The sequence below is a fragment of the Osmerus mordax genome, chromosome 7 (genome assembly GCF_038355195.1).
Source record: "Osmerus mordax isolate fOsmMor3 chromosome 7, fOsmMor3.pri, whole genome shotgun sequence".
Classification (NCBI taxonomy): domain Eukaryota; kingdom Metazoa; phylum Chordata; class Actinopteri; order Osmeriformes; family Osmeridae; genus Osmerus; species Osmerus mordax.
The window spans coordinates 5,461,505-5,480,421 of record NC_090056.1 but is presented as its reverse complement, the minus strand read 5'-3'; the positions used below and the strand labels follow the sequence as shown (position 1 = coordinate 5,480,421).

Sequence of the window (18,917 nt, the reverse complement as noted above, 5' to 3'; positions counted from 1 at the left end):
TGTTTGACCATGTAGGTGGATTCAATCCACTTGCTGCAATAAAATATCTCGATTATTGCCAGCAGCTTTAAGTGATTGCATGTCTTACAAATAACATATAATTCAAGAATTATGATTATAACAAAGTTAAGAGAACCCTAGCCTACATTTGATAACATTACAGAAATGACATCGGTCCTAGGGGAACACCAATTGAGACCAATGTCTCTTTACAACGAAACCCAGTTAAGATAACCTACATAAGCACAGCAAGGTTAAAGTATAACCAGGCAGACACAAATATGCCAGTACAAACACAAAATCAAATTAAAGCTTCAAGTAGCATTGAGGTTTATGTTATGGCAAGTTATGTTTGAGACTTCAATGTTCAGAGTCCATACCTGGATCTGGAGTCAAATTGTGTAACTGAGTAAACGTCATTATGTTACTGTTTTAGTTTATTACAACCTCACTGTGTGATTTTCCTCATAATGTTCTCAATCCTTTTTTCGCAGACTACTCACATGTATTATTGACTAGAATTTGTATTGATTTACTATCAACATTATCACAAACCTTTTTTTACTTCTATAAACAGGACTCAATGCCAGTTCTCCTATGGTTTCACTCCTATTCACAGTGAAACCTCAGCTTTCAGTATGTGTCTGCTGGCCACAAGACACTTCTATACCCTCACCTGAGCTGAAACTCCAACCCATATTTCCTCTGATGATGTTGCTTGTTTACCTCATTGATTGAATAACGAGATTTCAGTCAAGACACTCACGTATTGATTCAACCATTTATTGCCATGGAAATAGGTTTGACTTTGGCAGAGTGGTTCTGTCTAAGGGGAAAACTCTCTGGCATGGAGCTAACATAGCACAAGTACATACAATAACAAGGCAGGACAAGGCTAACATTACAGTTTACATTACATTTAGTCATTTAGCAGACGCTCTTATCCAGAGCGACTTACAGTAAGTAAAGGGACATTCCCCCGAGGCAAGTAGGGTGAAGTGCCTTGCCCAAGGACACAATGTCATTTTTCACGGCCAGGAATCGCACCGGCAACCTTCTGATTAATACACCCGATTCCCTAACCACTCAGCCCTCTGACCCCCCAGATCTATCCCAACATGGGGTAGATATACCCATGCGGACAGGACATCAAATCAAACCTAGTTTAACAAGTAATGCCAATGGCTTACCCCCAGATAAGCACTGATATCCCACCTAAACCATCAGTGAAGAAAAGGCAAAACTCCCTAAAACGCATAAAATTTTAAGAAACCGTAGGAAGAGCAATTCAGTGAGGGAACTGGGAAGGACTGTTTATATAGGCTGACCACCGCAGTAAAATTCTAACCATCAGTGAGTTGATATTTAATTTTATTGAAGGTTGAGTACATGAGTGTACAAAATACATGAGTGTCATGTATCCAAAATATGTCAGCCTATGGTGTCTCTTTATTCAATTAATTTGTATTGGCAGAATCCTGTTTTCTGCTGGGATTGTCATTACATCCATGTCCACTAGATGGCAACCAACGTCCATTTGCAATAATCCATCTGCCAGATTCCAACAGAGTTTAGATTGCATCATTGACACCAATGAAAGAACTTAAAACGAATACGGACAATTTTGTCAGACAGTTGACAGACAGTTTAACATAAATGTTTGCGTCCTGGCTCTCTGTACCCAAACATTATGACCAATTCTTGGAATCACAGCTTGTCCTGCACCAAAGCTGGGATGATGGTGTTAAAGGAGGTGTTGAAATCCACAAACAGGATCTTGGCGGGATCCTGGTCCAGGTATTGGAGGATGAAGTGGTGGGCCATGTTTGCAGCATCGTCCACAGACCTGTTGGCTCTGTATAGGCGGACTGCAGGGGGTCCAGGAGTGGGTCTGTGATGGTTTCAAGGTGGGACAGCACCAGGTGCTCAAAAAGTCCATTACCAGAGACTGCAGTCATTGAGTCCTGTGATCCTTTTTTGGGGGGGATGGGGAAGATGGTGGAGGTCTTGAATCAGGCTCGTACTTGGCATGTCTTCTGTGAGGAGTTCAAAATGTCTGTGAACACTGGATACAGTTGGCAACGTGCTTCAGGGTGGAGGGAGAGACAGTCTGGTACAGCTGATTTGCGAGGGTTCTGACTCTTGCACAAACTATTAACATCTCGATCCAGGATGGAGAGAGTTGGCAATGTGGTAGGGGAGGAGGGGGCCCCTGATGTGGGCAGTTGTGGAGGTCCTAGTCCTTGCTGAGGTGGGGGAGGAGCTGGTGGAGAGAGTCACAGGGGGGATGGTGTCTGGACTGTTTCTTTGTCTTTCAAATCGACAGCCGAACTCACTCAGGTCGTTGGGAGAGGGGCTTTCAATTTGTAGTTAGAGTGATCTGTCTGAGGCACCTTCAAAAGTTTTCTGAGAACTGCTGTTGACGTTTCTCCCAGTACTGTCGTTTAGCATCTCTCACAGGTTGCTAAATCTATATTTAGACTCATTATACCAGTTCTTAACGACCCCCGACTTCTAACTGATAGTGTATGACTTAAAATGGAATCTGACGCCATTGTAGCGTGGGGGATTACGCCACCGCCTCGTAGGGGGACTATTGTAGCACTACCCTTGGACGATTGAGTCAGCGAAATGATCTAAATCCCTGCCCCCAATTCAATTGGTCTCTGACAGACCAAAACCATATTAAGAATAGAAGTCTCCCAAAATACCCGTATCCTCACGCACTGTGCAAATGCTAGTGGAACATCAGAACATAAAGTATCAAGTTATTATTAGTTTCGTTCATTGTTTGTCGTAACATCTAATATATCAGAAACGTTGATAATGTAAACTCACTAGCCTAAGGAGTTTTCTTTGTAGATTTTTTTTTTGTTTCGTGTTCCTCCTCTGATTTTTGCCTATATTGCAAAAAAAGTGTGTTCGTTTAAAAAGAGGATGTAACAGGTATAGAGCAATAGATTTGCCTCTATATCTGTTCTAGGAAGCCTCCAGTCTGCATGTCATACAAAGGGGAAGGGTAGCTATAGCTCATATGGTAGAGCATTTGATTTCAGATTAAGATATCGCATGTCCAAATCGCCTAGTTTTGTATAGCCTAAACGCGTGAAATGAATACTTTAGTAGGCTAAATTCAATGATTAGCCTATCATATATCCTACAGCCAAATCCAAGTAGTCTACCCTGTAGGTTTATGTATTTGACATATTTTACACTGTGCCATCGTTTGATATTGTATGTCGACACATCAAATAACCGCACACGTACACTCGAACATCGTATACTTTACTGTCTTCCCTAGTGTGGGGGTTGATTGAACGCAGCGACGGAGGAAACCATGAGAGATGATTTTGCGTTAGGATGCTGATGCTGTGTGCTGCGCACTCTGAAGCTCGCGCAGCACAGATTAGCCAATTGCGTTGTTCGATTGGCTGTGCTCGAGGAGGGAGAGCGTTGCTGGCAGCGGATAGAAGGACCAAACCAGGCGCGGTTTGCATTCTCCGTCAGAGCCCCGCCAGCGAAGGACAGTACAGCAATCTACCCAGCAAACGACTTAATGTATGTTCACGGGCATTTATTTGACTGAAATATACACAGGACGACCTACACCCCTCCGCTTACTGTTATTTCCATTTAACTGTCATCCATGAGATTCTTCAGGCTTACCTTCAAGTGCTTCGTCGACTGCTTTTGAATTCCCCCTCCTCAACGTCTGACTGCGACGCTTTGTAAATATTCAATTTTTTGGGTTTCGAACTCGCTGTCATAAAACACACTTTGTGATTTCAAGAAAACAGAAGACGGCAACAAAAGGACTGTACTATCCCTTCTCTATCTCAGACGCACTGAGTACTCTTGCTATCTAGTTTAACGTTACCACTCTAACGTTAGCTAGTTAGCCACCACCATTTGGTTTGACCAATACAGCTACCTAGCCCGCAATTTCTTGACCTGATAAATCATCATTGTGGTGCTAGTTTGTCAAATATGTCTCCCGAAGTGGAAGACAACAGCCCAGGTGAGTACTATTAATTGATGACGTGTTTATGAAGTCATCTGTATTTATTTAATTAAAGATTGGAATTTGAATGTATGCATATTATTGTTGTTTATTGTTTCATGTTATCAATCTGTAATCAAACTAAGTGATTTATCGATGTGGAATTATTAGGTTTTGGGTTACTAATGAGTATGAGAGAATGACAGACCCAACCAGGGGGCATTAGCTTAGTTACTAAACTATGGCCATTTGAACGAGTCTGAATGTCTCCCAAAGCACTCGAGTCAGTCTCGTTTGCCAACTGCAAATCTGCAACAAGCATAATAACAAAGTGGATTTCTGCAGCTCCAAAGTGGATTCAGTCATCCAATTTGAAATAAAGGATTCTTACCTGATGTCTTGGAGAGGATATAGCTACAGTACTATCCTCCAAAATAATCTATTTATTTAGTGTAGTACCAAGGTATGCCAAAAGAAATATCACCAACAACTTAAGTTCTTTGCCAAACCAAGAAGCATAGCTTTGTGCTTCTGCATTAAAACGTGCCTAAAAGTTGCCTTGTGGAAACTCCAGATCCAAATACTGGCTTTGGGACTGATTTGTTTTGTTCTCATCATATGTCTTTGTCAATGTTACATTAGCATCACGCTGCCTAAAATGCATCAATTTAAGTAAGATTTTGTTGCAAATATACCGTTATGTTTTGTAGGCATACTAGGTATAACCTGCTCGGCAAACAAACCCCATTGTATTTGATAGACGGATTGATTGACCCTTTATTCATTTAAGTTCTGCAACACAATACTGTTTTATGTGGGTGTATCCTGATAAGAGTGGAACAATTGACTGATACAATTGTGAAATCTGAGATGAAAGCTTTGCGTTAGATAGTAGGCCTAGATAAGCAAATCATTTCGGCTAAAGTTGGTGTATTCCAGCTGCAAACAACTTAACTTTTGGAGGAGATTCTAGCCTTGATATTTCTCTCAAGAATTTCACTCAAGGTCTTGTGCAATAATTGGCTACATTTGTCATTTGGTGCAATGACACTGTTTACAGTAAATCTGTTTAAACACTGTCCTTAAGTGAACTCAGAGTGCACACACACTTCCCCCTGACCAAGCTAGTGTGGCCCAAGACACTCTTTGTTGAAATGTTGTAAGAAAGTCTGTGTGATTTCTGCCATTGGTGTGTGTACGCGTGTGTTCCGATCAAAGAGTAAATCTTGAAGTAGTTTATTCCCATTCTACAACCTCTCTTTCTGTCCCATCCTTCTTTTCTCCCCATTACACCCCCCCCCTCCTTTCCCTGTCTCTCTTTCCCTCTACCTCACCCAATGTCACTGTTCTACCTCTCTGTCTGAATCTGTCTCCTTGCACCTCTCAACCCTTCTTCCACCCTACTCCCCCCCCTCCCTCTAGGGGACATCCTTCTCTCCCAGGACGAGGTTGGGATTCCTGTAGAAGAGGAGAGTGGTGGGGTGGCTCGCCCCCTGGTGCCTGCTCCTGGGGCGGGGGAAGGGGGCGAAGAAGGAGGGGGTGGCCCCTCCCAGGCCCTCAGCCAGGCCACAGCAGTGCCTGTGGTGGAGAGAGAGACCTGGACCAGACAGATGGACTTCATCATGTCCTGCGTGGGCTTTGCCGTTGGGCTGGGCAACGTGTGGCGCTTCCCTTACCTCTGCTACAAGAATGGAGGAGGTGAGCTCAATGTATTATTACGGTCTTGATACTAGAGCTTGAACAATGCAACACCGGTGCCCACACAGGTCTACAGCACATTGCACATCTAGTCGATCCATCCAGCCACTCACACCCACAAATGATTCCCAGTTACTTACTTGTACAGGTTCCAACACCCACAGATATGCAGCCACGGTGACGCTTAGACACGGTCACATTGGAAAGTCACCTTTATTGCACTCCAATGAGGAAACATGCAAAGAAGGCAGTTAGACTGTTACAGGCCGGTTGAGGTGACTGTAAGTTCATAAAGGAGTGGCAGGAGAGGAAAAGGGGGCGGGGAGAGAGAGAGGAGTGTGGAGACTTTAAGGGCCAATAGAGGAGGAAGACAAAGCAGGCTTGCATGGCTGTGTGCACGTAGCTCTCGCCCTGCCTCTCCCATGGAGTCACTCGAGCACAGTTTACGTCTGCTGTCCCTCCCCTGATAAACCCATGCCGTGAACTCCCCCACTGGATGTGTGTGTGTGTTTGCTGCCTACTCCCTCTGCCTTTCTCTCACTTGTTCCCCTCCCTCTCTCTCTCTCCCTCTTTATCTCTCTCTCTCTCTTTATCTCTCTCCCTCCCTCAATCTCCCCCTCACTTTCTCTCGGGCCAGAGAGGGCCACCTTTGGCCTTCATTTCTTATCTCTCCCTCTCTAAGTCTCCTCTTAGTTAGGAAGCGTTGGAATAAAAGTGAGCTTGTTAGCGTGTATAGACTCCCCCCCTCCCCTCCTTCTGTCTGTCTTGTGACCCATGTCTCTGATACCCACCTTCTCGTATCATGTAACAAAAGCCTGCCTCACACAGTCCCCCCACCCCCCCGTGCTCCTGCCCTTGCACCCTGCACACAAAGGTGCTCTCTCCCCTCCTCAGATGGAATATGAATACACTGTTACAATGAGCGTCCTGTGCCCCGTCCTTCCCTCTGTGTCAGCAGTGCCACTGCGACGCCACGTTTCGTGTCCTTGACCAACCCAGGGGACGTCTCGTTACACGACAGCGGAATCAGATAAGAGTGGGCACTCGCAGGCTTTCCGGCCTTTTTACTCACGCAAACAGGGCTGGAGACGAATGGAAGAGGCCAACAGTGAGATAGCTAGGTTACTATGGAGATGGAGGAAATTCATTTAGGAAAATGGTTTTATTGTCTCGCCTGGCCACTGAGAGGTGATTTTGAGAGAGGTGATTTGTGGAAGGGATATAGAATGCTTTGCGCAGTGCTCAATTTCTGGCAGATTTGCCACACATTTCTCACCATCCTCTCTCAAATCCACTCACTCTGTAGTGGATCTCTTTCTATTTCACTGGGCCGCAGTCAGTCTCTCTGACACACGTATACACACACAAATGCTTCCTTATAAGGCTACAGCTATCTGCTCTCCTCAGTGAATGAGCGAGGGAGAGTAAAATAAAGGGGAGGGAGGGGGGGGTACAGGGCACAAGAGAATGAGAATGACAGAATTACCTGAGCAGGGTACAGTAGCCAGACAGGTGATCTACAGATGGATTTTCTTTCTTTATTATCCCTGTTTTATAAGCCCTTGCTCCATCTCTTCCATGTGACCATTCTCACCCCCCCCCCTCCGTCGTCGTCGTCGTCTGAGCAGCTCTCTCTCTCTCTCTGTGTGTGTGTCATACTCATGTGACTCTTTCAGCTGACTCCTCCCCAGACTGTCTGCCCCTTGCTCTGTTATATTGGTATCACCCACGGTTACGTCAATTCTATACCTAAATAACATGCTTGTGTGTTTCTCTAGGATTGTGTATGTTTATGTAGGATCTTGCCCTTTTGGTTTTGCCTGTCTTTTTTCTCAACCACAGCCTGACCACTCATTTGCTTGCTGTACAACAGTCAAGATTATCTTTCATAAGACTCACAGCCCTACCAGCAGTAGCCTATTAGTTTGTCCTACATTATTTCCCCCCTTTCTATCCTTCAATCACTCACTTACTGTATCTCTTACTGTGTCTCTTTTGTACTTTCCGACTTTATCACTTTCTCTTTCTCGCATTCCTAGCTGCGGATGTCAACTGAAATGATTGCGAAATCTTTGTCTATGGCCTTGTCGTTCCACTCCTACAAATCCTTCTCTCTCATACACGCATTCTGTTTCCCAACTTCCTCTCTCCTTGTCACGTTGCCATTCATCTACCCCGTCCTCACTGTTTCTCATCCCCTTTGCACCCGTTTCCTCACTGCAACCTCAAAATAACCTTGAAAGACCCTTATCTGTCTACTATACTCCTGCTTGTGGCAAAAAGCATATCTGCAACATCACAGTCTAAAATGTTGTTATAATGTAGCTGTGACTGGTGTGTGATGTGGTGCTGTGCTGTATGTTGTAGGCGTGTTCCTGATCCCCTACATGTTGATTGTGTTCATCGGAGGTATTCCTGTCTTCTTCCTGGAGATCGCCCTGGGACAGTTTATGAAGCAGGGAGGGGTCTCTGCCTGGAACATCGCCCCCCTCTTTAAAGGTATGGTGTGCGTGGGTGCGTGTGTGTTTGTGTGTGCGTGTGTTAATAGTTTTTCATCCCTGCTCCTCCATTTCCCAGGTCTGGGCCTAGCCTCAATGGTTATAGTGTTCTTCTGTAACACGTACTACATCATGATCCTGGTGTGGGGTCTCTACTTCCTCCTCCACTCCTTCGCCGACCCGTTACCCTGGGCAACCTGTGGACACGCCTGGAACACCCCCAACTGCACGCTCGACTTTCGCCGTGCGTGTCACAACCACAGCGCCTCGCCCGCTGCCGCTCTCTCCTCCACCGCTGATCCCTCCATCCCCGCCTCGCTCCTCTCCTCCTCCTCCTCCTCCTCCTCCCCACCCAAACCTTCCGTAGCCGTGCTTGTGTTCAACGGCAGCTGCGTGGAGCCGGAGGGCATGCGATCTCCAGTCATCGAGTTCTGGGAGTGAGTAGTCCTTTTTTGAAACCTGTGCACCATCTCCAGGTACATCGTTCGGTGGACTTAACCCCGTGTCGTGTCGCTCCTGTGTTTTTCCCACATGTCCTGCGGTCAAGGCGCAAGGTGCTGCGTCTGTCTGGTGGTCTGGACGAGCCTGGAGACATCAGCTACCAGATGGTGCTGTGTCTCATAGCCACCTGGGTCATTGTTTACTTCTGCATATGGAAGGGGGTCAAGTCTACAGGCAAGGTCAGACAGTGTGTGCGTGTGCACGAGTGAGTGAATGTTTATGGGGTACTTTTTTAGAGGGGGGTGTAACCGGAGCGCAGCCAGGTCTGTGTTAGGGTCCCAGTGACAGTGTCAGTTAGAGTGTCATCTGCCCTCGGGGTCGCTCCTGTTTCAGTTCGACTCGCCGCGCCGCCTGCCTCCGACCTTGAGCCCGACCTCGTCTTCACACTCTGACCTTTGATCCCAAAGAGGCTTTAAAGTGGAGGATCAGCCTGTCTAGACTGAAACACACACGATTTCATCCATAACCCCCAACACTTTTTTCCACAGGTCTTGGAGATCTTTGAAAGCTTATGAAAATATAACAACGATAACAAGAAGGCCATGACTGATTGCAATTTATGCGTGTAATACATGCAGCAAAAAGATGGCGTCAGAGCTATTGCCAAGCATTGTCTGGAAGAAAATGTGCCAAAACATAATGGAGAGTGTGCCAAACAAGGCCTTGAATTTGATTGCACTGGTGACTGAAATTCATAAACATTGTTAAGGGGTTTTTAGAGTGCGTGTGTGTGTTTGTGAGGGTGGTCTGTTGAACTTCTGTAATAAGCTTTCAGCCAGGGTCCCCATGCATAAGTGTACAAAGTGTAAAGCGGCTTAGCTTCAGGAGAGAATGTCGGCCTACCTGTGTATGTGTGTGTGTGTGTTTCCATTCTTGTACATGCTTCCCTGCATAGTGTTTATACTTGTGTATGTCCGTTTTGAACAGTTTACTCATATACATACTGTATATGTGCACCCAGCAATACAAATGGTTCAAATGAGACTTGACATAAGGTTACATCAACTACCATGTTACTACATAATAATACCTATAGTAACGACTCTCTTAACTGTCATGGAGTTAAAGAAAGAGAGGAGTGGTCTAGTGTTGGGGGGGGCATCAAAAAGTTGAGAACTTCTTAGTGACACTGGGATAATCAACCAATCAAAGGACCCCATATGGAACACGTGATGTACACATTCTGGCTGTCTTTAATCGTCCCAGTGCTATGTAATATATTGTGTATGATTACCAAGATTGAACAAAAAACTGGTAGCTGGCTAGTGCCGTCTTAGCCATCACTAGTACAGCTAGCCGGCTGTACGGAGCTTCAATTGATCTTGTTTTGGTGACCCAACCTTCAACTTACCCTTGTAAGATCCACTTACCCCTCCCACGTTCTGTGCCTTGTTACACTTTAGTCATTTATACTGCTATTTAACCTACCATTTAAGTACAGAGGCCATTTCTATGTAACCCTTCTTCTTCTTTTTTTGACAATAGGTATTGCTCTGTAGTTAATGTTAATGTAACTTTAATGTAAAGTGAGGCCAAATGCATATAATATAAAGAAAGCTCTCATGGACCTTTTGAGTTTTGTGCCTCTAAGCCGATTAGTGACTTTCTCTGTTTGTGCTTGAGCTGGAAGGGGCTTTTCTCTCTGTGGCCCCCTGAGATCCAGCTGCATACCTAGTCGGCCTACGCTCTATTCTAGCCTGTTGTTGCCACGGTGAGGTGGCCCGGTACAACACTGGCTAGCAGGGGGGTGCATGAATCAGCGGAACTTATCCAGGACCTTTTTCCACTGAAGTTTCACAAGCCGTTTGCTTTTTTTGGGTCTTTTTTATGTATGCATGACAGATTAGTGGTGTTGTTTGCTCCAGGCCTATAGCGGTTGAGAGCATGCAAGGACGGCTGTACGTTGCTGGTTTGTACCTGCCGCTGACGTCCTCGTCCCTCCACCCTCAGGTTGTGTACTTCACGGCCCTGTTCCCCTACCTGGTGTTGGTGGTGCTGCTGGCCCATGGTGTCACTCTGCCCGGGGCTCTGGACGGCATCGTGTACTACCTGAAACCCAACTGGTCCAAACTGTGGGAGGCTCAGGTACGGAGGGGCACGGGACACCTGTCGCATAAAGAATCTGGACCGCGGATCCGATTGGTCGAAAACCAAAACGAAAAGTTACATTAGGCCCAAACAATGTAGGAATTCTCCCCCCCCCCCCCTTCACCTTGTTCATAGCAAGGAATCATAAACACGATGCCATTCGTCAGGAAGACCCTTTGGAATGATAAACATAGATTAACATGGCGTCATGGCGCAGTCGTGTACTGTGCACAGGTTTTGTGAAGGTTACTGAACAGGGTTAGCATAGAATGGCAACATCTACCCAAGGACTACAGTAATCAGTAGGCTACTCTGGCCCATCCCGTGCACCCCTACAGGGAAGATCATCTAGCCATGCCTGAGAATCTCACCTCTCCATTGTGAACAGTAGATCAGTTGTCCGTTAGTGCACGTGCTTACAGTGCCACTGTGTGTCGGTCACAGGTGTGGATCGATGCAGGAACTCAGATCTTCTTCTCTTACGCCATCGGACTGGGGGCTCTGACCGCTCTGGGCAGCTACAACCGCTTCCACAACAACTGCTACCAGTGAGTATCGCAACACGATGAGCACAAAACGCCACATTGTGGCTGGGTGACTTGATCACACTCAAGCACTTAAACCTGCCATATAAACCTTTGAGGTTTTGTACAAAAGAAAAGTGATTAGTTGACGCAGGAGTTCAAGGGATGTTGGGGCTACGGCAATTATGAATAAGAATTCATTTATCGTAATAGTCAGCCAAAAGTCTGTTGTCATGTCATTGTCCAAAACTTTGTTGGTCTAAGCATTCTGCAACCTTGGTTTCAACCAAAAACTCCCCATCCTTTTCCCCCCGTAGGGAATTAGAAACCTTCATTTGATTACAACCCATTAAACCTAGTTTCAGTTGAAGTCCGATTCTTGGGATTTTGGGAATTTGATTCTGACCGCCGTAGTAATCAGTAACCCGTCGTAGGAGTGCTGTAAGTGTGCACAAGTGTGTAGATGACAGGTGTGTGTGTGCGGGTGCCAGTAAAACCTCGAGGCTCTATCTCACTGGAGCAGAGGGAGGGAGACGACCCTCCGCTGCCCAGCTGAAGAGACTCACAGCTGCTTGCTGTTCAGGGTCAGCACAGATAGCAACTCATTCGCTTTTGAAGCCATGAACACCCTGTAGATGTTGGTTCCCCCCCCCCCCCCCCCGCCCCCCAACTGAATGGTATCAAATACCAAGCATGCAGCCTGTCAGTAGTGTGTGGGTCAGGATGACCCAGACGTTCCGTAGCTTCTGTTGGTGCCTGCAACTGGGTGATCTGTCTTCAGTGGGCAAGCGCTTCTTGCAGTTCATCAGAACGTTGTTCTTTGTTATAGTGAATGCAGCACATGATGTGAAGAAGGTTCTGCGATTAGGAGGATACAATTCGATGTAATTTATGCTTGGCCTATTATTGTCTCTTTTAGAGTAAAAAAATTAACTAACCATAACCGGTCCAACTTCTGTAGACAGATCTTACTTGGTTAAGGCAGCAGCTAGGATGTATGATGCCTGACGAGCATATGTGAGGTCTTGCTCCCTAAAATGGCCACTTTACTAGATGCCAAGCAACAAACTTGGATTTCATTAGATCTCAGGACTTGATGTTGAGCTTTTACAGGAATTTATGGAAGGTCCATATTAGGAGTAGCATCAAGAATATCCCCTCGCTGGTTTTCTTCCCCCTGACCTAAATAGGAAGTTTGAACACTCAAACAGAGTCTCTCCATTGACAGGGATGTCCTACCCTATTCCTGGACAGCTACGCTCCTCTATCTCTTTTGCTCCTACCTTCTTTTGTTTTTTTGAGAAGAAGAAATAAGAAATAGCTGAGCCAAGCGCAGAGTGCGGTCAGTAACAACTGTAATAACCGGAGTAGGAGGGAAAGCCTACAGGAGGGCACATCTCCAGGAACACGCTGAACATCCTCGGGTTTTGATTGGTTGCCAGCTCGGTTGCTCTCGCCACCATGACTCAGGCACTGTACACAATATTCCTGCGACCACCGAAACGAACAATCGGGGATTCAACCAACTCTGTGCTAACCCCTTATGCTAACCAGATGCACGTCAACACGCCGGATCACTTGTTTAGCTTCAGGTGCCTCTATGTCATCTAGAGGAACCAGCTCAACACTGAGTTCAGTCTTCAGTAGTCAGGGCCTGCCAAGTAGTCATGAGTTAGAAGGTATTTGCTGAGTTAAAGTGAATGTCGCTACAGTACATTTTATCCCCGATTGTGTTTTTCCCCTTATTTATTTTTTTGACCACATCAACCTCTCTCGTTGCTTGACCTGATTCTGATCCAAATGAAGAAAAGAACAGTTGTGTGTGTACCGTGTGCACACCCTCCTTGTTAAGCCCTCTGAGGATTGGGGCTTGTATCTGGGGCAATTCGCATTGCAGTAATACAAGCGTGGAAGCTTGTCCAAGTTAGGATGCAGCGTGGAGCAGTAGAGCATAGTGTGTGTGTGTGGGGGGGGGGGTAGGCACAAGTCAGTTCCAGAAAGAGGAACGCATTAAGGGGTTTCCTAAACTTGAGTGACTGATACAGAGAGACAGAGACCGGGAGAAAATGTATAGAGTTCAAACGACTGTAACTGTCCGCTTTGGAACAGTGTTTGTTTTGGTTACAAGCGTAACCAGCCCCGGCTAACATTTACAAATAGTCATTCAGCAGATGTTTCTATCCCAAGCGAAGTCCAAACAGTGTCGTCAGTGCAGCAGATAATCACAGAGAAGTACGCAGTTCCATCAGTGTTACAGAGGGAGGTGCCAAGGAACACTCTCCCTTTTACCAGACAGAGTGCAACATCAATAATATCCCCACCATAAGGCAGTAGCAGCCACGTATCTCAAGTGCAACATTGTATACATTTGCAGGTGCAGGGTGTATCTCAGACAAGACAAAATACAGGCGGTCAATTTCAAAGACACCACGAGAAGCGACATATCAATATGTGCTATGCACAACAAGGGGCCCTTAGATCCAATCATTACTCCATGTAGAGTTACAGGTTGTGTATGGGCATATTGGTAGTGTAAGACAGTGTGTAGTTACAGGTTGTGTATGGGCATATTGGTAGTGTAAGACAGTGTGTAGTTACAGGTTGTGTATGGGTGTTCACATAAATACCGCCTTACAGTAACAGGCTCCATCTTTGTCTGAACCCAAGCACTTCCACTCCCCATGTGATCTATTTTGAGAAGCAGTCTTAGTGTCTCCAGACCCCGACCTTGATGGTGAGCCTCAGGCGAGCTGGCAGGAATGCAACCCAGCCGACATGCCGCCTCAGCAGAACGTGAGCTCTCGGGCTTCCATCTCTGTGCTCACGCTCTGTCACCTCGCTGTTCTTTTCCAATCGCCTCTCTCCCGGTGACACGTTATTCCAGAAGCCTTCCGGAAACCCAGGAAGTCATTCCCAGCAGCTCGGTCCCTCGCCTCTCCCAGTGTGCGGCTGACGCTCCGCCCACGGCGGATGCACTGTGTGCCGCGTTCCTGTTTCTCCGGAGCTCCGGGGTTCACACGTTGATCGGCTCCCCTTCGCCTTAAACGAACACTTCCCGAGCGACTCTCGCTGCATTAGTCCGACACATCGGTATCGATCTGACCATCTATCCACCTGTCCCTCCTCCCTGTCCCTCGCCCGCTCCCTTGATCTCTCTCTCCTCTCTCAGACCCCTTCTATTTATGCCTCCACCGCTTTAACAACATCTCTCACGTCCTCTAACCTTGTGTTTTTTTTAATTTGGACTTTTATAGTAAAGTGTTTCCTCTCTGTCTCTGTCTCTCTGTAGGGATGCATTTGTGCTGGCCTTCATCAACAGTGGAACCAGCTTCTTTGCAGGCTTCGTGGTGTTCTCAGTGCTGGGCTTCATGGCAGCAGAGCAGGGGGTGGACATCAGTAAGGTAGCTGAGAGTGGTAAGAACAGCCCCTTCCCTCAAACCCATCTCACCTCCACCACCTCTACCCCTCCCTGGCTCTCCCTGACCCTCCCTGCCTCTCCCTGCCACTCCCTGCCCCTCCCTGCCTCTCCCTGCCTCTCCCTGACTCTCCTTGCCTCTCCCTGACCCTCCCTGCCTCTCCCTGCCTCTCCCTGTGCTGAATTTCTCTTGTGTGCTCTCAGGTCCGGGCCTGGCCTTCATAGCCTACCCTAAGGCTGTGACCCTGATGCCTCTCGCTCCACTCTGGGCAGCACTGTTCTTCTTCATGCTGCTGGTGCTGGGCCTAGACAGCCAGGTAAGACACACACACACACACACATACATACACACACACACACACACACCAAAACATATTCATGCATACCTCACACACACAACCACAGTGGATATGATAGTGGCCTCCTGCCATGCATCTGACTGTTGTACTGTATGTGTGTGTGTCGAGCGCTGGGCCTTGTCCTCAGTGCCTGCAGCCATTGTTCCTGACTCCTGGGCCCGGTCAATGAGCCTCTCTGTGTGCCTCACAGAGACAGAGTTGTTCAGTGTCCACTCCATTCATCCCCTCCTTCTCTATTTCCTCCCAATCTCTCTGATTCACTCTATCCTTTCTTGTCCTTCCCCAATGACTGTTAGAAAGGCATGTGATCCCCTTGTTTACCCCCGCCCCCCTCGTCATACTATACTAGGGGTATACTATATTATGTAATTGGACAGATTTAAATAGCAGTTTTCAACTGCAAAATAAGGTTTCCTCTTCACCCCTCCTCCCCAGTTTGTTGGTGTGGAGGGCTTGATAACAGGGATCATGGACATGCTGCCACCCAGATCAAAACTGGGCGCACTGCGCCGCGAAGTTGTCGTGGCGATATGTTGCACTACCTGCTTCTTCATTGACCTCTCCATGGTAACGGAGGTAAGCGCCCGAACAGGTGGACAGGAGGAGGGATGAAGACACCAGTTAGAAAGGGATAGGGGAGGGATGAAGACACCAGTTAGAAAGGGATAGGGGAGGGATGAAGACACCAGTTAGAAAGGGATAGGGGAGGGATGAAGACACCAGTTAGAAAGGGATAGGGGAGGGATGAAGACTGGCAGAGGAGTGAACATGTGAATGGCCAGATAAGGAAGTGAGCGTTTTCCTATGTCGAATGATGTTTTTAATTTGTGAGAAGATTGGTATCACAGCTGACCAAAGCCCACATCTCTCTCTCTTTCTCTCTCTCTCTCTCTCTCTCTCTCTCTCTCTCTCTCTCTCTCTCTCTCTCTCTCTCTCTCTCTCTCTCTCTCTCTCTCTCTCTCTCTCTCTCTCTCTCTCTCTCTCTCTCTCTCTCTCTCTCTCTCTCTCTCTCTCTCTCTCTCTCTCAGGGAGGGATGTATGTGTTCCAGCTGTTTGACTACTACTCTGCCAGTGGGATCACTCTCCTCTGGCAGGCCTTCTGGGAGTGTGTGGTGGTGGCCTGGGTCTATGGTGAGAGAGAACGCGCCCTCAGCACCTGACACCCCCGCACACAGGCTTGATCCAGTCAGGCCCGCCCGCTCTCTCAGTGACTCCCACATCAACCTCCCACATGGACTTGGCCTACGACGTCGTTGTCGTCTCGTTCTACATCTCTCTCTCTCGCTCTCCCCCCCGGTCCCTCGACCTATCCAATACTCTCTTCTCCCCGACAGGTGCTGATCGTTTCATGGACGACGTGGCCCGAATGATTGGATATCGGCCCCTGCCCTACATGAAACTGTGCTGGTCCTACATCACTCCCCTCGTGTGTGTGGTGAGTCACGCGTGTGAGCGTCCCCATGACATGTTCCCAGGATCTCCCTATCGCTGCTCAGCCCACGTGTGTGTGTGTGTGTGTGTGTTTAGGGAGTGTTCCTGTTCCATGTGGTGAACTACAAGCCCCTGACCTATAACTCGGTGTATGTGTACCCCTGGTGGGGAGAGGCGCTGGGCTGGCTGCTGGCCCTGTCCTCCATGCTGTGCATCCCCGTCACCGTCCTCTTCAAGCTGCTGCGCTGCCAAGGCACCCTCCGAGAGGTCAGTCCCTGCGTCCGCCCGCCTCCCTCCGCGCGTCCGCCTGGACGCAGCCCACGTGTCCGCCGAGCGGGAATGAAGGAACGACGCGCCGCCGTTGTTTTGTTGGTTCGAGCCGGTTTACGCGATCGGTCTGGTTCACCTTGAAATAACCGCACTACCCCCCCCCCCTCTCTCTCTCTCTCTCCCTCTCTCTCTCTCTCTCTCTCTCTCTCTCTCTCTCTCTCTCTTTGTGTTTGTAGCGTTGGCAGCACCTGACTACGCCTGTGTGGGGCCGACACCATCTGGAGTACCTGTCTCCCGAATCTGAAGCAAAGTTGTTGCCCCCTGCTGGACAGAGCAAGAACACCATGGCTTTTGAGAGCGTCATATGATCTCACTCCCCCCCCCCCCACCCCTCCCCCCCAAGCATCACGGAACACAGCTGAATTCCAAACACACACATACACACTACTGTTCAAAAGTTTGGGGCCACTTCGAAAATGTCCTCGTTTTCCATGAAAACACGAAATAAAATGACTTTGACTTCAAAAAACAGCTAAATGAAAGCGAAACATAGTCATTGACGAGGTTAGTAATAATGATTTTTGGAAATTTGAATAATAATTGTGTCCTTCGAACTTTGCTTTCAAAGAATCTGCAGCAATTACAGCCTTGCAGACCTTTGGCACTCGACTTGTCATTTGTAGAGGTCATCTGAAGGGAATTCACCCCATGCTTCCTGAAGCACCTCCCACAAGTAGGATTGGCTTGATTGGCTTACTTAACATGCCTGCAGTCAAGCTGCTCCCACAACAGCAACAGGGTGGAGATCCGGTGACTCTGCTGGCCACTCCATTACAGACAAAACCAGCGGACTCTTTCTTCTCTAAATCGTTCTTGTATCGTCTGGAGCTTCGGGTCTTTGGCCTGTTGTAGGAGGAAATTGGCTCCAATCAGATGCCGTCCACACGGCATTGTATGGTGGTGTTTCAGGGATAGCTATCCCTCCTCAAGATCCCTTTCACTCCTTCCAAACCTCCACTTCACCGCCACCAAAGCCATCAGACCATCACATTGCCTCCATGCTTGACAGATGGTGTCAAGCCCTCCGGTCCATTTTCACTTGGTCTGCGTATCACAAATGCTCTCTGTGAAACGCCTCAAACTTCGATTTGTCTCTCCATAACACTTCTTCCGCAATCTTCCTCTATCTAGTGTCTGTGTTCTTTTGTCCATCTTAATCTTTTCCTTGTTACTGGCCAGTCGGTGATACGGCTTTATCTCTGCATTTCTGCCTGCAAGGCCAGAACTCCAGAGTCTCCTCATAGTGAGATCTACGGCTTCTTTGTGATTTCTCGCATGGAATAACCATTTCAGAATCACAATAGATTGACGAGTTTCAGAAGAAAGATCTTTGTTTCTGGTCATTTTGAGCTTAAATCAATTGTACTCAAATCCACAATTGCGGATGCTCCAGATGTTCAACTGGTATGAAGGCCAGATGTATTGCTTCTTTAATCAGTGCAGCCGTTTTCTGTTTGGTTTTTGGGGGGTTTTCTACTGATCAATTAACCTTTGAAAAGGAACTTGGACTAGCCAACTCAATGTGCCATTGGAATACAGATTGTTGCTGATAACAGGCCTCTGTATGTTTACATTTACCAGACGCTCTTATCCAGAGCGACTTACAGTAAGTACAGGGACATTTCCCCGAGGCAAGTAGGGTGAAGTGCCTTGCCCAAGGACACAACATCATTTGGCACAGGAATCGAACTGACAACCTTCAGATTACTAGCCCGATTCCTTAACCGCTCAGCCACCTGACTCCACCTGTATGTGTTAATATGTAGATATTCCTTAAAATGAGCAGTTTCCAGCAACAATTAATAACATTAACAACAAACACATTGTATTTCTGATCAATTTGATGCTATTTTAAAGGACAAAAATTCCTTTGAAAACAAGGATATTTCCAAGTGACCCCAAACGTTTTGAAGTGTAGCCCAACATTGATAGTGGCTTGGCTTGACCAAGGAGGTGATGGGAGCAGTTGAAGGAGGAAATGAAAGTCACACACACACACACACATGTACACAGACAAGCCCCTGACCTCTGGACTGGAGACAGGACAAGAGCCTCAGACCTACTTTCAGTATC

The 18,917-nt window shown here is 47.2% G+C and overlaps 1 protein-coding gene across 1 annotated transcript; it reads left to right on the top strand.

Moving 5' to 3' along the window:
- Window positions 1–3,747: 3,747 nt before the first annotated feature.
- Window positions 3,748–18,030, top strand: si:ch211-117c9.5 (sodium- and chloride-dependent creatine transporter 1). The gene is made up of 14 exons (XM_067239119.1): window positions 3,748–4,018; window positions 5,423–5,698; window positions 8,066–8,197; window positions 8,276–8,633; window positions 8,744–8,876; window positions 10,648–10,782; window positions 11,230–11,333; window positions 14,599–14,723; window positions 14,929–15,041; window positions 15,519–15,659; window positions 16,112–16,214; window positions 16,418–16,518; window positions 16,611–16,781; window positions 17,021–18,030. The coding sequence occupies exons 1-14, from the start codon at window positions 3,988–3,990 to the stop codon at window positions 17,150–17,152; spliced, it is 2,055 nt and encodes a 684-aa protein (XP_067095220.1). The 5' UTR covers window positions 3,748–3,987; the 3' UTR covers window positions 17,153–18,030.
- Window positions 18,031–18,917: the final 887 nt, after the last annotated feature.